The 15,870-nt window shown below is 43.8% G+C and overlaps 1 protein-coding gene across 1 annotated transcript in view; it reads left to right on the forward strand.

Annotated features, from left to right (window-relative positions):
- Positions 1-15,870, forward strand: part of LOC119393670 (uncharacterized) — an 81,752-nt gene that overhangs the window by 19,427 nt on the left and 46,455 nt on the right. Inside the window, exons 6-10 of the mRNA XM_037660787.2 lie at positions 2,115-2,176; positions 2,330-2,470; positions 5,543-5,678; positions 6,273-7,061; positions 8,846-9,084. Coding sequence (XP_037516715.1) covers positions 2,115-2,176; positions 2,330-2,470; positions 5,543-5,678; positions 6,273-7,061; positions 8,846-9,084 — 1,367 coding nt within the window. The remainder of the gene's footprint in view (positions 1-2,114; positions 2,177-2,329; positions 2,471-5,542; positions 5,679-6,272; positions 7,062-8,845; positions 9,085-15,870) is intronic.

The following is a 15,870-nucleotide window of genomic DNA, read 5'->3' on the forward strand; positions in this document are numbered from 1 at the left end:
CTTGGCAGAACAGCATAAACTCAAGTGAGATATAAATGTGTAAACAGTAGCAGCACAAATAAATCAGACAGTTCAAGGTAAGAATAAAGAAGAGATTATTGTAGCAGCACGTTGAAATTGCTGTGACCAGACCGAAAAAAAAAAACAGTTCAGAGCCCTAGTTAATGTGCGGGACGCAAAAGAAGGACAACTAAGAAAGCGCTTGTTTCAACAATCAAATTATAATTTCAGGAACTATTTGAGTAAAGGTAGCAAGAAGATAATTATAATAATTGTTAAGGTTTAACGTCCCGAAGCCATGGGACGATTATGAGGGACGCCGCAGTGGGGGGCTCCGGAAATTTCAACCACCTGGAGTTCTGTAACGTGCACATAAATCGAAGTACACGGGCCTCAAGTATTTTCGGCTCCATCGAAAATGCGACCGCCGCGGCCGAGATTCGATCGACAGCAGGAAGAAAAAGATAGGGTACCGAACATATATTCTGCTAGGTAAACGCTTCATCTATTAGATCTACCATCGGTACTAGTGGTGCTATAGTTAGGATTTTATTTGCACATAAGCCAATCGCATATAAGTCGAACTTACATCCACAAGATCCTTCAAATCGCTGATATGTGGAAGCCACGAGACGCAAAGCAACCCTATTCTCCAGATTTCGTAACGAAGCACTACGCAGGGGAGCGGCATCAAAATTTGCGCAATAATCGCCGCACGCATTGTTGTACGCGGCGCTGGACAGTAGATAAGGCTAAGTATCTTGACACTGGCACAAGAAAAAAAGAAAGAAAAATTGAGAAAACGAAAGGCACGTGAGCCAAGCATAGACGTTCGCGCGCTTGTTCTGTCGAGACTACGCGAGCGCTATCATGCTCCCCCAAAAGGGACGCGCACACCTGATCGCCTGCCCTCAGTGTGGACTCTGGCGGAAAAAATAAAGTTATGTCACTGCGCTTAGTATTATTCAGGTGGTTTATAGGCACCAGTACCAACTTGAGAAGGGGAGTTGAGCCAGCGAATATTGTTTCGTACGGTGGTGTTTCTATAGCAGTATCTTGTACCTTAAGATACACGATACATTATTGAATGTATCGGAAATACAGATACAGATACTCGTCTTGCGAGACGTATCGCGATGCAGATACAAGATACCCGAAGAGTATCTAAGATAGTATCTAAGATACATGTATCTTCGATACTGCCCAGCACTGATCAGGAGTATGAGCAAGACCTTAACTGTACTTTTCAGCTGTGTGTGATGCACAGATTTAGTAATGATGTGTATGTTGCACTTGAGCTTGAATACTGAGTTTAAGCTGCTGCCAGTCGTGGCAGCACAGCACCTTAGGCCTCCATTTCTCTCCTCGAACTAGTACATTGTCTTTTTACAGCAAAGCTGTATGTACTCGATGGGATTTCTTTGTGTCCACCAACAGGAAACTCTCAGAAGTGAGTGAATAAACCAAAATAAATTTTCTATTGGGGCTGGATTTGAACATGTGCTCCCATGCTTCGAAGACAAGTGTCTTGACCACTGAGCTACACACCCATGCTTGCGAAAAGTGAATATATTTGAATTGTATGAATGCGTTGTAACTGCAGCGCAAAACAAATGTAAAAAAAATGCATTCTATGAACGCTTTGTTGGCTTTTGTGGTAGTGGTGTAAAAGCCCTTTGCAGGACAAGATGTAATACCGACATAGAGAATTGTACACACCAGAAAAATTTCAGCTTCGGGAAAGTTTGATGCCCAACACGAGTCTTTCGGTAGTCGAGCAATCCACCTTTTTAAGGGGCCACTCATCAAGCTCATGAATGCTAGAAAGAACATGCCATGATGATGCCAGCCAATGCCGATCCAGGCAGTGAGTTTGTACCTTTGCTTTAAAATTCTGTGTAACCTCTGTGTTGTGTGCTAAACAGCTTCAAAGAGTGGAATGGCTCCTCAATCTTTGTTTTTCTTTTTACTCTTCATTTTGCTATTCATGCAAAGAGCAGATGATTTCTACATGATAAAGCCTTAATGCGCGCTTTACGTACGCCAATGTATTTGCATTTGCTTGTGACTAGCTTATAACAAGTGCTTTGTTCTTCTACAATTCGTACTTGTAGATGCTGCTGCAGAGATAATTGAACACGACGAACAGCAGTTCAACAGGGAGCATCTTCTGGATGTGAGTATTCTAATGGCACATTGTTTATTCTAAAGGTGCCCAGGTGTATGATCAAAAGTGTTTACCTACATGAAATATCTTTAGTTAAAAAGCACACCTCGTATGTCACTGCGAAGGCACATTAGGTATTGTGACTGCCTTACCATTGTTCAGGCCTATGAAGAACAATCATCCTGTGAAAGTGCACAGTTTGGCGAAATCAGCCGGCCGTCGTGGATGTCCAGTGGCGGCGACGATCGCATTACTATCAGCGCTTACCTGCGAAGTCGGTCAGCACCAATGGATCATGTATTGGTAAGTGCCGTCATCATTTCTATAAAATATAGATCCAGGGCATATAGAGATTAGTTTTTTCTATTGTCCATGCATCTTTAAACAATATGCAGAGTAGTCCATCAGTATTTTAGAGAATTGTAACAAAAGAAATTGGTAACCCTTCAGCATTCACCTGTACAGTCAAAACTTGGATTTGCTTCAGGTAATGTTTGTACAATGCTGTACTGAAACGGTGTTATGAAAATGGCGCGAACAGATAGCACCTGTACATTTCTTTCTAGTTTATTCTTCTGTTTTTATTTTTATATGTCTACATGAACTTGTCCAGCTTACTGTTTCATGTACATGAAACTTGGAGGCTAACATATCAAACATGAAAAGGAACTATGAACAGTACAGTGATCCTTTTTGCTGCAGTTTACATGTGTAACAATATCTGCAAATTGTTTTTCATAGAAAGCGTACACTAGAAAATGTCTTGACAATGTCACAAGGTCTATTTGTAAATATATAAGCTATCTTAGCTGCAGCACGTGCTAGTGCTAATGCCATCAGATAAACATGTACATTTAGTAGTTACTTCTATACTTCTTGAATAGCTATGCGGGGATCTGCTTGGACATTAGCCCACTTTTTTTTTTTCCTAGCTAAATTTTATGACCTCTATATGCCTCTCAAGGATTTTCATGGCACCCTGTGTGCTCAAGGGCAGCAAATATGCATCTATGTCGATCTCAACAGTCTGAATAAAATGTAGGCTGATTTTACAAATGCGTCCAGTAAATATTAGGCGAATGCTTATTGCGTGAACATGCCTTTTCTTACTGAGAAATCTATGATCCTTGCTCTTATTTCACAGAGATACTCGTAGAAGCTGGCATTCTATTATCGTTACCTCGTCACTTAGTGTGCGTAGTGGCGAGGGCCTTGCAACTTCTTTGCAGCGAGACCGCAGGGTAACATTTATGTCTTTGCATAGAATTGCCCTGAGCGCATGCCCGAAAATATTTTTGCCAATGCTGTGGTTGGCAACACATTTGTACTTTCATCATATAGCTTGGATGTTGAGACCAGCATACAGGCTGTAGAGCAATCATGCTTCATCCTTAATGGTCCCTGACATATTTGTTACCAGTGAACCTGCACTGAGTTGATATGAAGCTACTGCTCGACACAGTTGCTGTGGAAGAGTTTGCTGCTGCTGTCAATGTGACTGTGGATGGCAACTACAAAGTTCTGAATAGAGGCTGCCAACATGCTTCATGTGTGGCTGTATTCATTTCTATGTAGTTCCGCTTATGAATGCAGTGATTGGGACTCTGCTGCTGAATTTCTGTTCAGCTTTTGCTCCTTTTGTTGCATAACTGAAGCAATCAGCACCTTCTGAAGGTAATCCAAATAAACCACTTAACCAGGACCTGAGCACAAGTCCGAATTATCTAATTTACCAAATCAACAAGATTCTAGTTATTGTGGTTTTACTGTGCCGCATCAAAGTTTATGCATTTCTTACCACATTCTTATTAGTACTGCTTAGCCTTTTACATCCAAAAGTTGTGTTCAAGCCCGACGTTACAAATTGACAGCCTTCTTCTTCATTATATGGAAATATACACTCAAGGCAAAAAAAAAAAGGTGCATTCGGGGTGACACGTAAATAATAGTCTACTCATGTGCTTTCCTTGCGTTATCACAGTGCGCCCGGTACTTCCAACATTTATCAGCATGACTGAGTGCTCCTGATAGGAAAGTGGCGACAGCACAGTTTCAATAAAGGAAGTCCAAGGAAGCCAGATGATGATCGTTGTTGTGTGGCAGAAAGATGCTCCGAATATTTCAGTTTACCTTGCAGTGTAGTATCCTCTTCCAGCATGGTGTGCGCAATTGTGCTTGCCGCAGTGCTGAACCAGAGTTGTCTGTTACTGGAGGTCAGGGGGGTGTGGCGCTTGCCCATCCTGAACTCGTCCGGGAAGGGATCTCCTCCCCCCCACCCCAGGCTACATACATTAGCAGCCCTAACCTAGCGGCTGCATTTGGTTTTAGACCTGCAGTATAATGCTGGCATGAACCTTGCATAAACTTACAAATTTTGATCACAACAGTGACAAATGTATTAGATGCGAAGTATCTTAAGGCCGAGCTCAATCCGGTGGTGTGCGGCGTGACCACCCTTACTGCGCATGCGCATACCCTCTCCACACACCTCCTCTCCACTCACCCTCTCCCCTTCCCCTCTCCACTCACCCTCTCCACCTTCCCTCTCCACTGTCCCTCACTCCTCCCCCTCTCCCCTCCCCCTTTCCACTCTTCCTCTGAAACGCGGGCTAGACATGCCGAAATTCTCTCCTGCGCAACGCCGCGATGAGCTCGAGCGCATGCGCGTCCCCTCCCCTTCTCTCTCCTCTCCTACGCTGCCCCCCCTCTCGCCCGCCTGTCGACCGTGTTCCCCGCTCGCCCTGTGAGAATTAACGGCCAGGCTAGATGGAAGATACGACGCGCGTAGCGTCCCTCTTCGCGTTCCACGACGCGAGGTCGGTAGCATGCCCAACGAACGCCAACGGAACGCGATCGTGCAAGTGCTCCGGCTTCGCATCACCTCATGGTCCCCTTTAGCGGGAGATGGTGTAATTTTTTTGTGCACCTCACTCTCACTGTAATGCTCATATAGTCTGGCATTACTCATGTTACATATTTTCAACTTGTCAGTTGTTGTTGCATAGCTTTGCACATAAGCCTGACTAGTAGCATTCTGGAATTTAATGAAATGGGACCCACTGTGGTAGGGTGTCTCATTGCACGTAGGGTGTTTCATTGCGATGGGTGCAAAATGCAAATACTAACACCATGTCCTTACATTTGGGTGCACATTAAAGAACTCCAGGTGGTCGAAAATAGTCCCCCACTAAGGCGTGCCTCGTTATCATATTGTGGTTTTGGCATGTAAAACCCCAGCAATTATTATTAGTATGAATGTAATGAAATAGCATGTGAAGATTGTATTTTGGCAGAGATTTTGTTGTGTGTTAACAGTGCAAAAGCTTGATTGTGATGATAGGTGCTCTTTTTTTGTGGTGGCGGTGGGTGGTCCAGGGATTCTCAGAAGCACCTCCGCCCTTTGAAGAAGCCAAAGGCGAATCTGCATCAGCATCTGATAAGCTGTCTATTCGAGACCTCGTCGAACAACAGCTTGGAATGAGAAAGTCCACCTACAGGCAGCAGTATGACGGTAATTACATGCAGTTAACTGTTCATTTTAGTAATCATGTTCTCAAGTTTTAAACTAACTTTGTGTTGCGAATTTGATGGTTGCTCGATGACTGTTGAGGTAGGGTAGCAGTCATGGTAAAAGTGCTTGCTTGACCCAGTCACCAGACTAAGGCTCTGATTACGTAAATATTGTACTCCAATTATTTTCATTTTCACACTTTGTCAGTGGGCCAAATGTCACTCCACATATGTGGTACTGTACTCCATTTCATTCGTAGCAGGCAGTGCTCCTAAGCCTAGAGACTTCTTTCACTGTTTGAATTTGGGACGGAATATATTGGCAACACATATCAAAGAAACATGCAAGTAAACATAATGTAATTTGATGTAGCACTGTTATATTTTATTGACATAACAAAATTCTTTTCCCGTCCGTGCATTTGTGCCATCAATTCAACTTTATGTTTATCATGCATTATGTTTATCATTATGTTTTATCACGTTCCGTAGTAAAACGTGTTTATTACATGGAAAGTGCCTTGCATATGACCAAGTGTACCACCAAACTAGCCGAGTGGTGTGCTTATGCCATTCGTGCGACTTTGCTTTTCAGATGAGTCACAGGAGACCAGCCTAACATCGCTGCATTCAGAGTCGGGCATAGACTATTCCTTGGAAGATGCATCTTCAAGCAGGTCGAAGGGGCTTGCCAACAGACAGACTGGTGCCACTCGTCTGAGCCATGCAGCTTCTTCCAAGCGGGTCTCTCAAATTGACAGGCAGGCTCAAGGGGACAGTTATTTCAAGCGCCCCCTTGGCGCTGCTCCTCGTGCAAGAACATCTCGGATATCCACTGCATCAACGTCTTCTTCCGCATCGAAGTCTCGTTCCTCCGGCCTGGGCTCCACATGTTCATCAACGGCATTGCGGATTCCTCCACGTGTTTCGTCGTCTCTTAAGAAAGACGGGTCACAGCTTCCAGTCCGCAGCAGGGCTCCACATCTTGGCTGCTCCAGGGGCCAGAACGTTTCCTCGCTGAAGTCCCCATCAAGACTTCACGGCAAAGTGTCTCCCATCGTCTCCAAGACCACGGCATTTAAGTCGCCAGGTGCGTTTCGAAAGCTGTCGTCGATCAGTAGTCCCGACCTGAGAACACTTAAAAGTGGCGATGGGGACAAGCAACCCCTGGCAGCAAAGAGCATATGTAGAAGCGACGAAAACCTTCGTCCTGAAAGAAACCATGAAGCCATGAAAGAGGGCCGATTGCCAGCCAGAGAACTGTTCAGTGGCTCCGGAAACTCTACCAAGAACCCATCGAGCCAGTTCTTTGGTACAGCCAGTAGCATCCAAACTTCTCGCAGCCCGGTGCTCTCGAACTACAAGTCATGGCCTGCACCGTCAGGTATGGGTTGTCTTTGCACTCCTAACACTACCAAAGGGGTTATGGTTGGCAAATAACATAGGACTTGAAGTGTGCCTCAATGAAAACGGCAGATCATGAAGCCAAGGAAAGGATAGGGGATGTTAATTGTACTGTTTTAAGTGTATTGTAGTAATTGAGATATAGATGTGAAGAAAGTAATGTGGACAAAAAGGCAACTTGCCGCTGGCAGCGACCAAACCTGCAACCTTCGGATTACGCACCTGATGCGAGGAAGAAAATTTTGAGGGTTCGTTTCTTTGTTTGACACAACCTTAAAGGGACACTAAAGGCAAATAACAATTTATGTCAGAGTGAAAGCCCAATGTATGACAACTTCTAAAACGGCAATATTATCAACAGCAGTGCCCTACTTACCGAGAAATTAAGCTAAATGTATCACATGATGAGCGCCACGAGTGGGACATTTTTGAAGTGATCCCGATGACGTATGGAAGTCGGCCTACAATAAATCACTAGTAATCAAACTAGCAGCAGTAAAAAAAGAACATTCCGAGCATAAAAAGACGTAATAAAATGCTGTTTGTTCGTTTCCGCTTGATTCATGGAAAACAAAACCTCCGTGGCTTTGCCATGGGGAACGGCGCGCGTGGTTCAAAGGTTCCGTTTTCGCCGAACTGCGCCAACTGCGCCTCGCCCGTCTCAGTGGTAGTTTCGGGATCGCGTACTGCCGGGCGTGTTTTGCGCGCTCGTGAAAGTCGCTCTGACAGAAAGTTCGACAAAATGCCGCATGCGTGTGATATTGCCGGATGCCCGAATGGTGCACAACGCTAGTGCTGCAGCAAGGAAACCGGTGTGTATTTTCACTGGGTGCCGCGGAATGAACCCTTACGCTCGAAGTGGCTTAGTGTCATGCCATTGCGCCAGTGTGCTAAACAGTCAAAACCTCTGCATGTGTGCTCGCTGCCCTTTCGTACTGAGGATTACGAGACCAACCGCAACTTGGTGAAGGCTTTGAATGTGCCCATCCGAGCAAGTCTTTGCCGCAGCGCCGTTGTTGCTACTGTGGGTCCCGCTACTTTCGCTCGGCTGCTACTAGTGTCGGCGGCCGCGCAGTAAAAGCGGGCAACGTTGGGCACGGCAGCAGTGACGTATGAAAGTCGTATTTTCAGGCAGGAGATTTCAAGCGCGCTAACGCGATGCGGAGCACTAAAAACGTGATTTTATTTCAAAATAAGCACTTCCTTGGCACAAAAGCAGCACTACGAGGTTTCTGGACCGCTATTTCAACAATCAACGTCGACTTAATATTTGCCTTTAGTGTCCCCTTAATGAAAACAATGAAACGTTTCTTTGTGTCAAACAAAGAAACGAGCCCTCAAAATTCCCTTCCCTCATTGATTGAAATGTGCCAGTTGCACGTATTTGAAAACATTTAGTATTCTGTGATGTATTCTGGAAGCACTATGGCGCTGATGGTTCACAGCTCTTGTGTATGGCTTGCATATGTCTGTATGGTGTGTTTTAGTTTAACCCGCTGAGGCAGTGCATGTCAATTGTGGTTTTTTCAGCTGTTCACAGAACATACCCTTACAAAAACATTTAGACAGTCTATAGACTGTATAAAAGTTTGTCCAGACAGTCGATGGACTGTCTAAATTTATTCTTGTAAGGGTAGGTTCTAGAACATTCCAGGAAGCCGATTTCTCTTCGTCAAACATTAACAAGTTCATGGAGAGGGAAAGCAGTACGATTACATTTTGATGCGTGTGGCTTCCTCGTTATTTTTGATATCTCTTATGCAGGCCTGGTTCTTCCAATGGGCTTTCTTCAGCATTCGAGAGCAGAGCTTGGTAGGCTTTGCGCTGGAGCACCACAGAACGTCGTTCTTGCTTTGGTAAATCCGACGGGGAAAAGCCGGCACTACCAAATTCGGCAGCTTCGCTCAAGTGTTGATGGCCGCACACCCAAGAACACCGAGACAGTCAACGTTCAATTTCCAGGCCAGCACACTGTGGCCAGCGGCAGTTTTGCAGAAATTCAGGTAAGATTTTCTGTGAGGCACGCTGCAGCTGATGTTGATGTGGGGTTTGTAGTTGTTCTTGAAGATTGAATTGTCGTAGTTGATGCCTTGAAATAAAGGGACATTGAAGAAGACATTAAATCTGTTAAGAGTGATATAAGGGCATTTCAAAATTTCTTTCAAAATTTCAAGGATAGCTTGATACTGAAAATTCGTTTTGCGAAATATGACAGTCAGGAAATCTTTGTTTAGTTAGCGGCTGTTGCATAGGCATGTCATTGTTCCCTGCACTTGCAAATACACATGCAGTGGCTTTAAGCATTTGGTGGATGGTAAAATATCGTCTCATAAACCATTTAAATCTTTATCGGCTGATAAACTTCGAAATGACTAAAGGTTGTGTTGCAGCTTACTACAGCCTGAAGAGGAATCTCAGCACAAACTCCATTTCTCTTATTCAAAAACCTGTTAAACACACAAATGAGCTTTTCCGCCAGAGTGATCTGGATTAAATGTGTTGCAGTTTAGACAAGAAATGAAGAAATATTGTAACAATAATAGAAAACGGTACTACATTGATATAGGACCGCAATTTTAGTTTTTTTTTTACAAAAGCTGCAGAAAATTAGTGCTTCAAAATTAACAAAAATTTGAACCACCAAGCCTACAGTTAAACACCTCTGCACTGATAAGGTATGTGTTACAGTTCTTCTAACTGTGCCTGTTAGGAGATCTAAAGCCAGTGATTCCACTCCTGCGCCAACTCCGCCAAAGTGCACCAAATTAGATTTACTGCACCATCCTGATAAAACTGACGTAAATTGTGCCAAACTGCACCAAAGTCTCAAGTTTGGTGGTGTCTGTCACCGGCAATAGCATCTCCAATGCTTCAAGACGTGCAGCTTGATCTTGATGCCACCAAAGTCACAGCCACAAACCAAGGATTATTCTACAGACGAAACAGTGCTCCTGTGCAACGTTCATAGATACTAGACTGCCTGCAGCCATACAACAGATGCAGCGTTTATAGATGCATTGCTCGCGTGTGCATGCCAATTAAGCCACGAAGCCATGCATGGTGCCGACTCGGCTTCTCTTGTGTAGTGATGTCAGGGAGGTCCTGAGGGCTCTCAGTCACCCTACCACTATTGACGAGACATGCGAGACCACCCCTGCTAGAGTGTAGAGTTGTGTGCTTGCAAAATGTGCTGGCTGCCTTGTGTGCCATGGACCAATGTTATAAGTTCTACCCATGCAAAAAAGCTCGCACTGTTTCCTCGCATTACTCAGTGTGGAGGGCTTCATGCCCCCATGTGTCTCGCGCTAATGAGATTGGCGTTGAGATTACCTGCGAGGGCACAATCGCAAAACATTTGGGGCCCCTGCACGTTCATCCTCTCATCTCAAACATCCTGCGCAAGTGTGTCAAAACAGACCGTCAAGATTGTTCAGAAAGGCTACCTTTGTCTTTGATGTCATGATTATACTATAAAGTAGGGATGGGCAAATAGTGAGTTTGAGGTTCGAAGCGAATCTGAAGCGAATAGTGATTTGGTCGAATAATTTTGAATCGAATAGTTCGAATAGTATTTATCGCATATTATTAAGAAAAATGAGCATTTTTGTCATGACCCTTGCACAATATTTTTAAAGATTGGAACTAGGTACGAGTGAATGTCACTTTTTTGGTTTGAAATGAAGCAGCCTTGAGTAGTATCAAGATTTGAATAGGGTGCAAGTTATAAGTGGACGTTAGAATTTAAAAATTACTATACTTAACGCATATAAGCCCATATAACACGCTTTTAAAGTTAAAAAAAAAATGTACATTTAACCTTTAAGTGTGGCTTCGCGGCAGTGCACATTTCCCCTGTATGGGTTGTTTCACGGCACAGCAACTGGACGCTGCAGTGAAACCACCTCTACAGGGGGTTATGTGTGGTCAAATGTATACATATATTCGTTCATTTCGAATACTTCAAAATTTTGAATAATCTGAATTCGTTCGAATATTCGAAACGCCCAAATATTTGTCCATTCCTACTATAAAGTAGTGGTTTCGCCACTAATAGCACATACGTTAGAACCCCCAACACTGTTTTAGTTTGAGCTCTTTTACGTCAGATACTGCCGAGCACCGTGGTAGAGATTGGGGATCGCTTGTTTCAGGTCTGTGTCATTAACTGAGCAAAAGAAAAAATGCCTTTAAAATTTAGTTTGCCCATTTGTATAGAATGATGCGTAACACAACCTGATAGCCGTCTCCATCTTTGTTTTAATAACTAGAGACTCCACCCTTGATGGAGCCAGACTTTAACCACTGCTGTTGTGCAAGGCGGTTTGACACTCTCAGCAGAGGCTCGTGACTTTAAGCCATTCGGTGGCGGCAATTAATCGGCTGACGTCATCTATTCCAGAAACGTTGCTGGTAGCTCGTTTCAAGCGCCACACTGCATGCAATTAAGGCAGTAACAGGGATGCAACAGCTGTGCCAATTACGCCATGTTGATACAATTTCGTTTTTCTTCGCCGAGCTGTGCCAAAACCGCAATATTTCTCGAAATTGCGCCACGCTGCGCCAAAACGCCCCCGGTAATCGCAAAATTTTTCGGTTGCGCTAGTTTTAGCCTCGTTTTAACGCAAAATGAAGCCCTTATTGGCGACTTAATGTTGGGAGAAGCACCAGAGGCACTTTCATCCAATCCAATTCTTTGACCCAGTGGCGCTTGACTCAAACAGGACGTTAATCTGTTCTGGTGTGTTTGCCGGTGGGCCGGTGGGCCTAAATGAAGTTTTTACTGCTGGTTCAAACGCTGCTTTACAGGGTCATTCAGCATGAGCAAAGGTGAACGCCCATTTAATGTGGAAGCACCGCATAAAGAAAGTTAACTGACAAAAGAGCCGTTTTTCACGTGCTGCAAATCTTAGTGGGGATGTCGTTATTGTTTGGTGGATTCCGGTTCAGCGCTGCCTTTGTTCAAATAGCAGTACTCACGTGCACGAATTCGCGGGTTGTATACAGTAAAGTCTTTTTAAATCTACTGACGAGTAAAGTGTTGTATAGAGAAGTACTACACACGAAAACCCTGACCGCCTTAGCCGAAAGAGTTCATCAAGGTACTTGCTCCCCCCCAGTCGCGGTGAGGCCGACACCACGATGTGCCGTAAAAGGCCTTCCGTTTTTTTGGAAATGTGGACATTGTTCGACTAATCATTTTGACATCAACGCGAGTGCGGTCACCGCTTTCCTGGCGCGAATGTTTCATGGCAGATACCACGAGCACGTCAGTACGAGTTATCGCCATCAACCTTATCGCGATCAGGATCTTTATATCTGCTCGGTAGCACGTGCGGCATAGCGCTATTGGTGCTATACTGTTAATATATTGCACGCATAATATAGGCGACGAACCCAAGTATGCTGTTGGCTGACGCCACCTGAGCGGAAACGCAGATTGCGTGTCGCTTGCAGAAACGATAGCAGCTCACCATTGTTTAACCCAACGAAATCTTTGCCGTATCCCTACATGTGGTCACGAGCGGAACGGGTAGGAATACTCCTCGGGAAAAGCTGTCGTACGGTAGAGCACGCGACCGACCCGGGAGTGATGGCGTCCGCTTTGTTGGAGACGTGCTGCACGAAACTAGGAAGGGTTCGACTCTACGCGGCGACAGGCACTGCATTCAATGAAACGATGCCGACTTCGCTGTGCATAGCTCCCTCCCTCCTCTCTCTCTCTCTGTCTCTCTCTACACACACACACACACACACACACACACACACACACACACACACACACACACACACACACATATATATATATATGTATATATATATGTATATATATATATATATATATATATATATATATATATATATATGTATATACACACACACACACACAGGGTGTCCCAGCTGTCTTTAGCCAAGGGTTTACAAATACAATATTAGAGGCAGGCAAGTGAAATCACTTGCAAATTACTGACAGTCACCTCGCACACTACAGACAATCTTTTGTTTGGTAATTAACTAATTTGTTAATTAAGATTATTTAATTAAATTGCTAAATATTGACTGTAGGCAAGAAATGCGGCTTGCAAAGTTCGAGGGCGTCTTCAGAAACCCGAATTCCATTATTTGCGATAAAGAAAGTCTCACGTATACCATTTTTTCCAAGCTGCAAAGAAAGCCCGCGAAATACAAAAAGAACCACGTGACTAGCGCATTCGCCCGCCGCGAGAATGCTGCCCTCAGCCGTGGCTCCGTTGCAGCGGTAGGCTGACAAGTTGACGGTGGTTTCTTTGCCTGCGCTCACTACAACTTGCACCGTCACGCGCGCCAACTGGCTGACGCGGGCCAAAAAAACACCGTCGACTTATCGGCCTACCGCTGCAATGAAGCCGGCGAGTCGTGGCCGCAGCTGATTTCGTTCCCTCAAACCACGGCTGAAGGCAGCATTCTCGCGGCAAGCGAATGCGCTAGTCACGTGGTTCTTTTTGTATTTTGCGGGCTTTCTTTGGAGCTTGGAAACAATGGTATACGTGAGACTTTCTTTATCGCAAATGGTGCAATTTGATATATATATATATATATATATATATATATATATATAGTGGGAAAAGAATCACGCGGACCCCGATAGAATAAGGAATGAAGAAAGAAACTACGACTTTCGTTGATTCGGCACTGTATATTTTCACTAACGTTTCGTCTGGTGGACCAGACTTTGACAAAGTCTGGTCCACCAGACGAAACGTTAGTGAAAATATACAGTGCCGAATCAACGAAAGTCGTAGTTTCTTTCTTCATTCTATATATATATATATATATATATATATATATATATATATATATATATATATAATAAAGATAAGGGGAGGACGCACTTATGAAGATTGTACTTATTGGCTGGTTTGTCTTGGACGTTGCATGACATATAAACACCGGACTTAGACTTTTCTCTTGAACTATATACACATATGGCGGCTCTCTTTAAAGTGGACTTTCTCCTTAAGATCTTCTTAGCAGGGCGGAATACAAAATTCAGCGCATCGGTGCTGAATGAAGTGGATTGCAACAGTGGCGTGATCAGCCAGTGGCGTAGGCCAGGTGTAAAGGACCTTGGTGCAAATTCACCAATGCACAAGGCCTTACTGGTTTCCGGAGAATTCACTGGCATTATTCAGCATGTTATGCACTGAAAACATGATTGTGGTGGTGACATTGAAATGTTTGCATACATTTTTTTGTTACTGTTCCAAAAGCAAGCTTTGTTTGTGAAGCTGCTCGAAATTTGGAATTTTGAGCTCCAAAACGGGAGTTTCTTTTTCCCGTAATCTGCTCCAAATTTGGATTTTCCTGCTCCAAAAGAGAGATTTTCCTGCTCCAAAACTTGCTCTACATTCTATTTTGGCTGTTGCATCCCTGCAGTAAGCAATAGTAAATCAAAAGGATCAATACAATCGACTGAGAAGAAAAAGAAGCAGACTTTCGCCTTCAAGTTGTCTTCATGGAATGCATAAAAAGGGAGACCTTGGCTTCTTAGCATCGAGGCGATGTTGTATGTTGTGGCGTTTCTCTGCCACTCCTGCTGATTTAAAGTGCAACGTTTTAAGATGATTTCTGGCAGGAGCCCTGTGCATTGATGACCACATAATTGTAGAATGTAATTTCGTAACATGCACTTTTATTGATCCAGTGATCGGTTTATTTGGCTGAGTCAAAGAAAGATCTGGAGAGGTTATTCCACAACATCCAACTCCATGACACCCTCATTTTTGCATAATCGAGCGAAATAAGGAGTGCTCTGGCAAGCATTGTCTTCATGAGATTCGCAACCAATCGAGATGTTTATCTGGCTTTTCATAGGAGCCCCATAATAATTCTTCGGGTGTCTGAATGTAAATGCAACTTGCTCCTTCGGTGTACTCTAGAATGTGAAATTAGCTGCTCCAGGGTGCTCCCAGATGCAAAATTACCTGCTCCAAAGTGCTCCAACATGGAATTTTTCGCTGCGCCAAAGTGTGTCAAAATGAAAATTTTGCTGCTCCAGAAATTGCTTCGAATCAGAAGTCCTCTGTATGCATCACTGTAAAGCAAATTCGATATGCGTGCACAGCTTATGTCAAACTGTTGCAATACTCGAAAGGAGGTTACACAAAGGATAACCAAGAAACCAGTGGCAAGTTTGAGAGTGGTATGTTTAAATGCATTTTGTCCTCTTCAGATGTCTGAATAGATCTGTTCAGATGTCTGAACAGAATTACGATATTAGTTATGATAGAATGAGGGTTGAAAACTTGGTACAAGTGGGAGATGCCAATTAATTTTGCAAATTTCCCTTGTTTTATTTCGTGAATTCACTAGACTGATGATTATGATTTTCCTATTGTAAAGTCTGGATGAATGTTCAGAAAGACTATGTGAAAGATGTATCAAAAGCGAATGTAGCAACTTGGAAAACTATGAACTTCCATTACATACCGTAAAATGCCGAGCAAGCGCCCCCCCTACAGTGATGGATAATTCGACCAGATTTGGAGGGGGCCGCTTGCTCGGTCCAGGACCAAAATTCAAAATGGCAGTGGGAGAGCCGTTAAAAATAAAAATGCCCATCCATGCTTCTAATAAAATGCTTTATTTATTTACTCTTTTTATTCTCAAACCATTGAACCAGTGACCGGTTTGACCAATATACGACAGGCCACATGACAACGGAATTTCATAAACATGATATGCATTCAGTGTACTCATTCTTGTGGTTCTTTTTACACAAGCGATGCTAGTTTGAAAAAAAAAAAGTGGCC

Source organism: Rhipicephalus sanguineus, chromosome 5 (assembly GCF_013339695.2).
Source record: "Rhipicephalus sanguineus isolate Rsan-2018 chromosome 5, BIME_Rsan_1.4, whole genome shotgun sequence".
Taxonomy (NCBI): domain Eukaryota; kingdom Metazoa; phylum Arthropoda; class Arachnida; order Ixodida; family Ixodidae; genus Rhipicephalus; species Rhipicephalus sanguineus.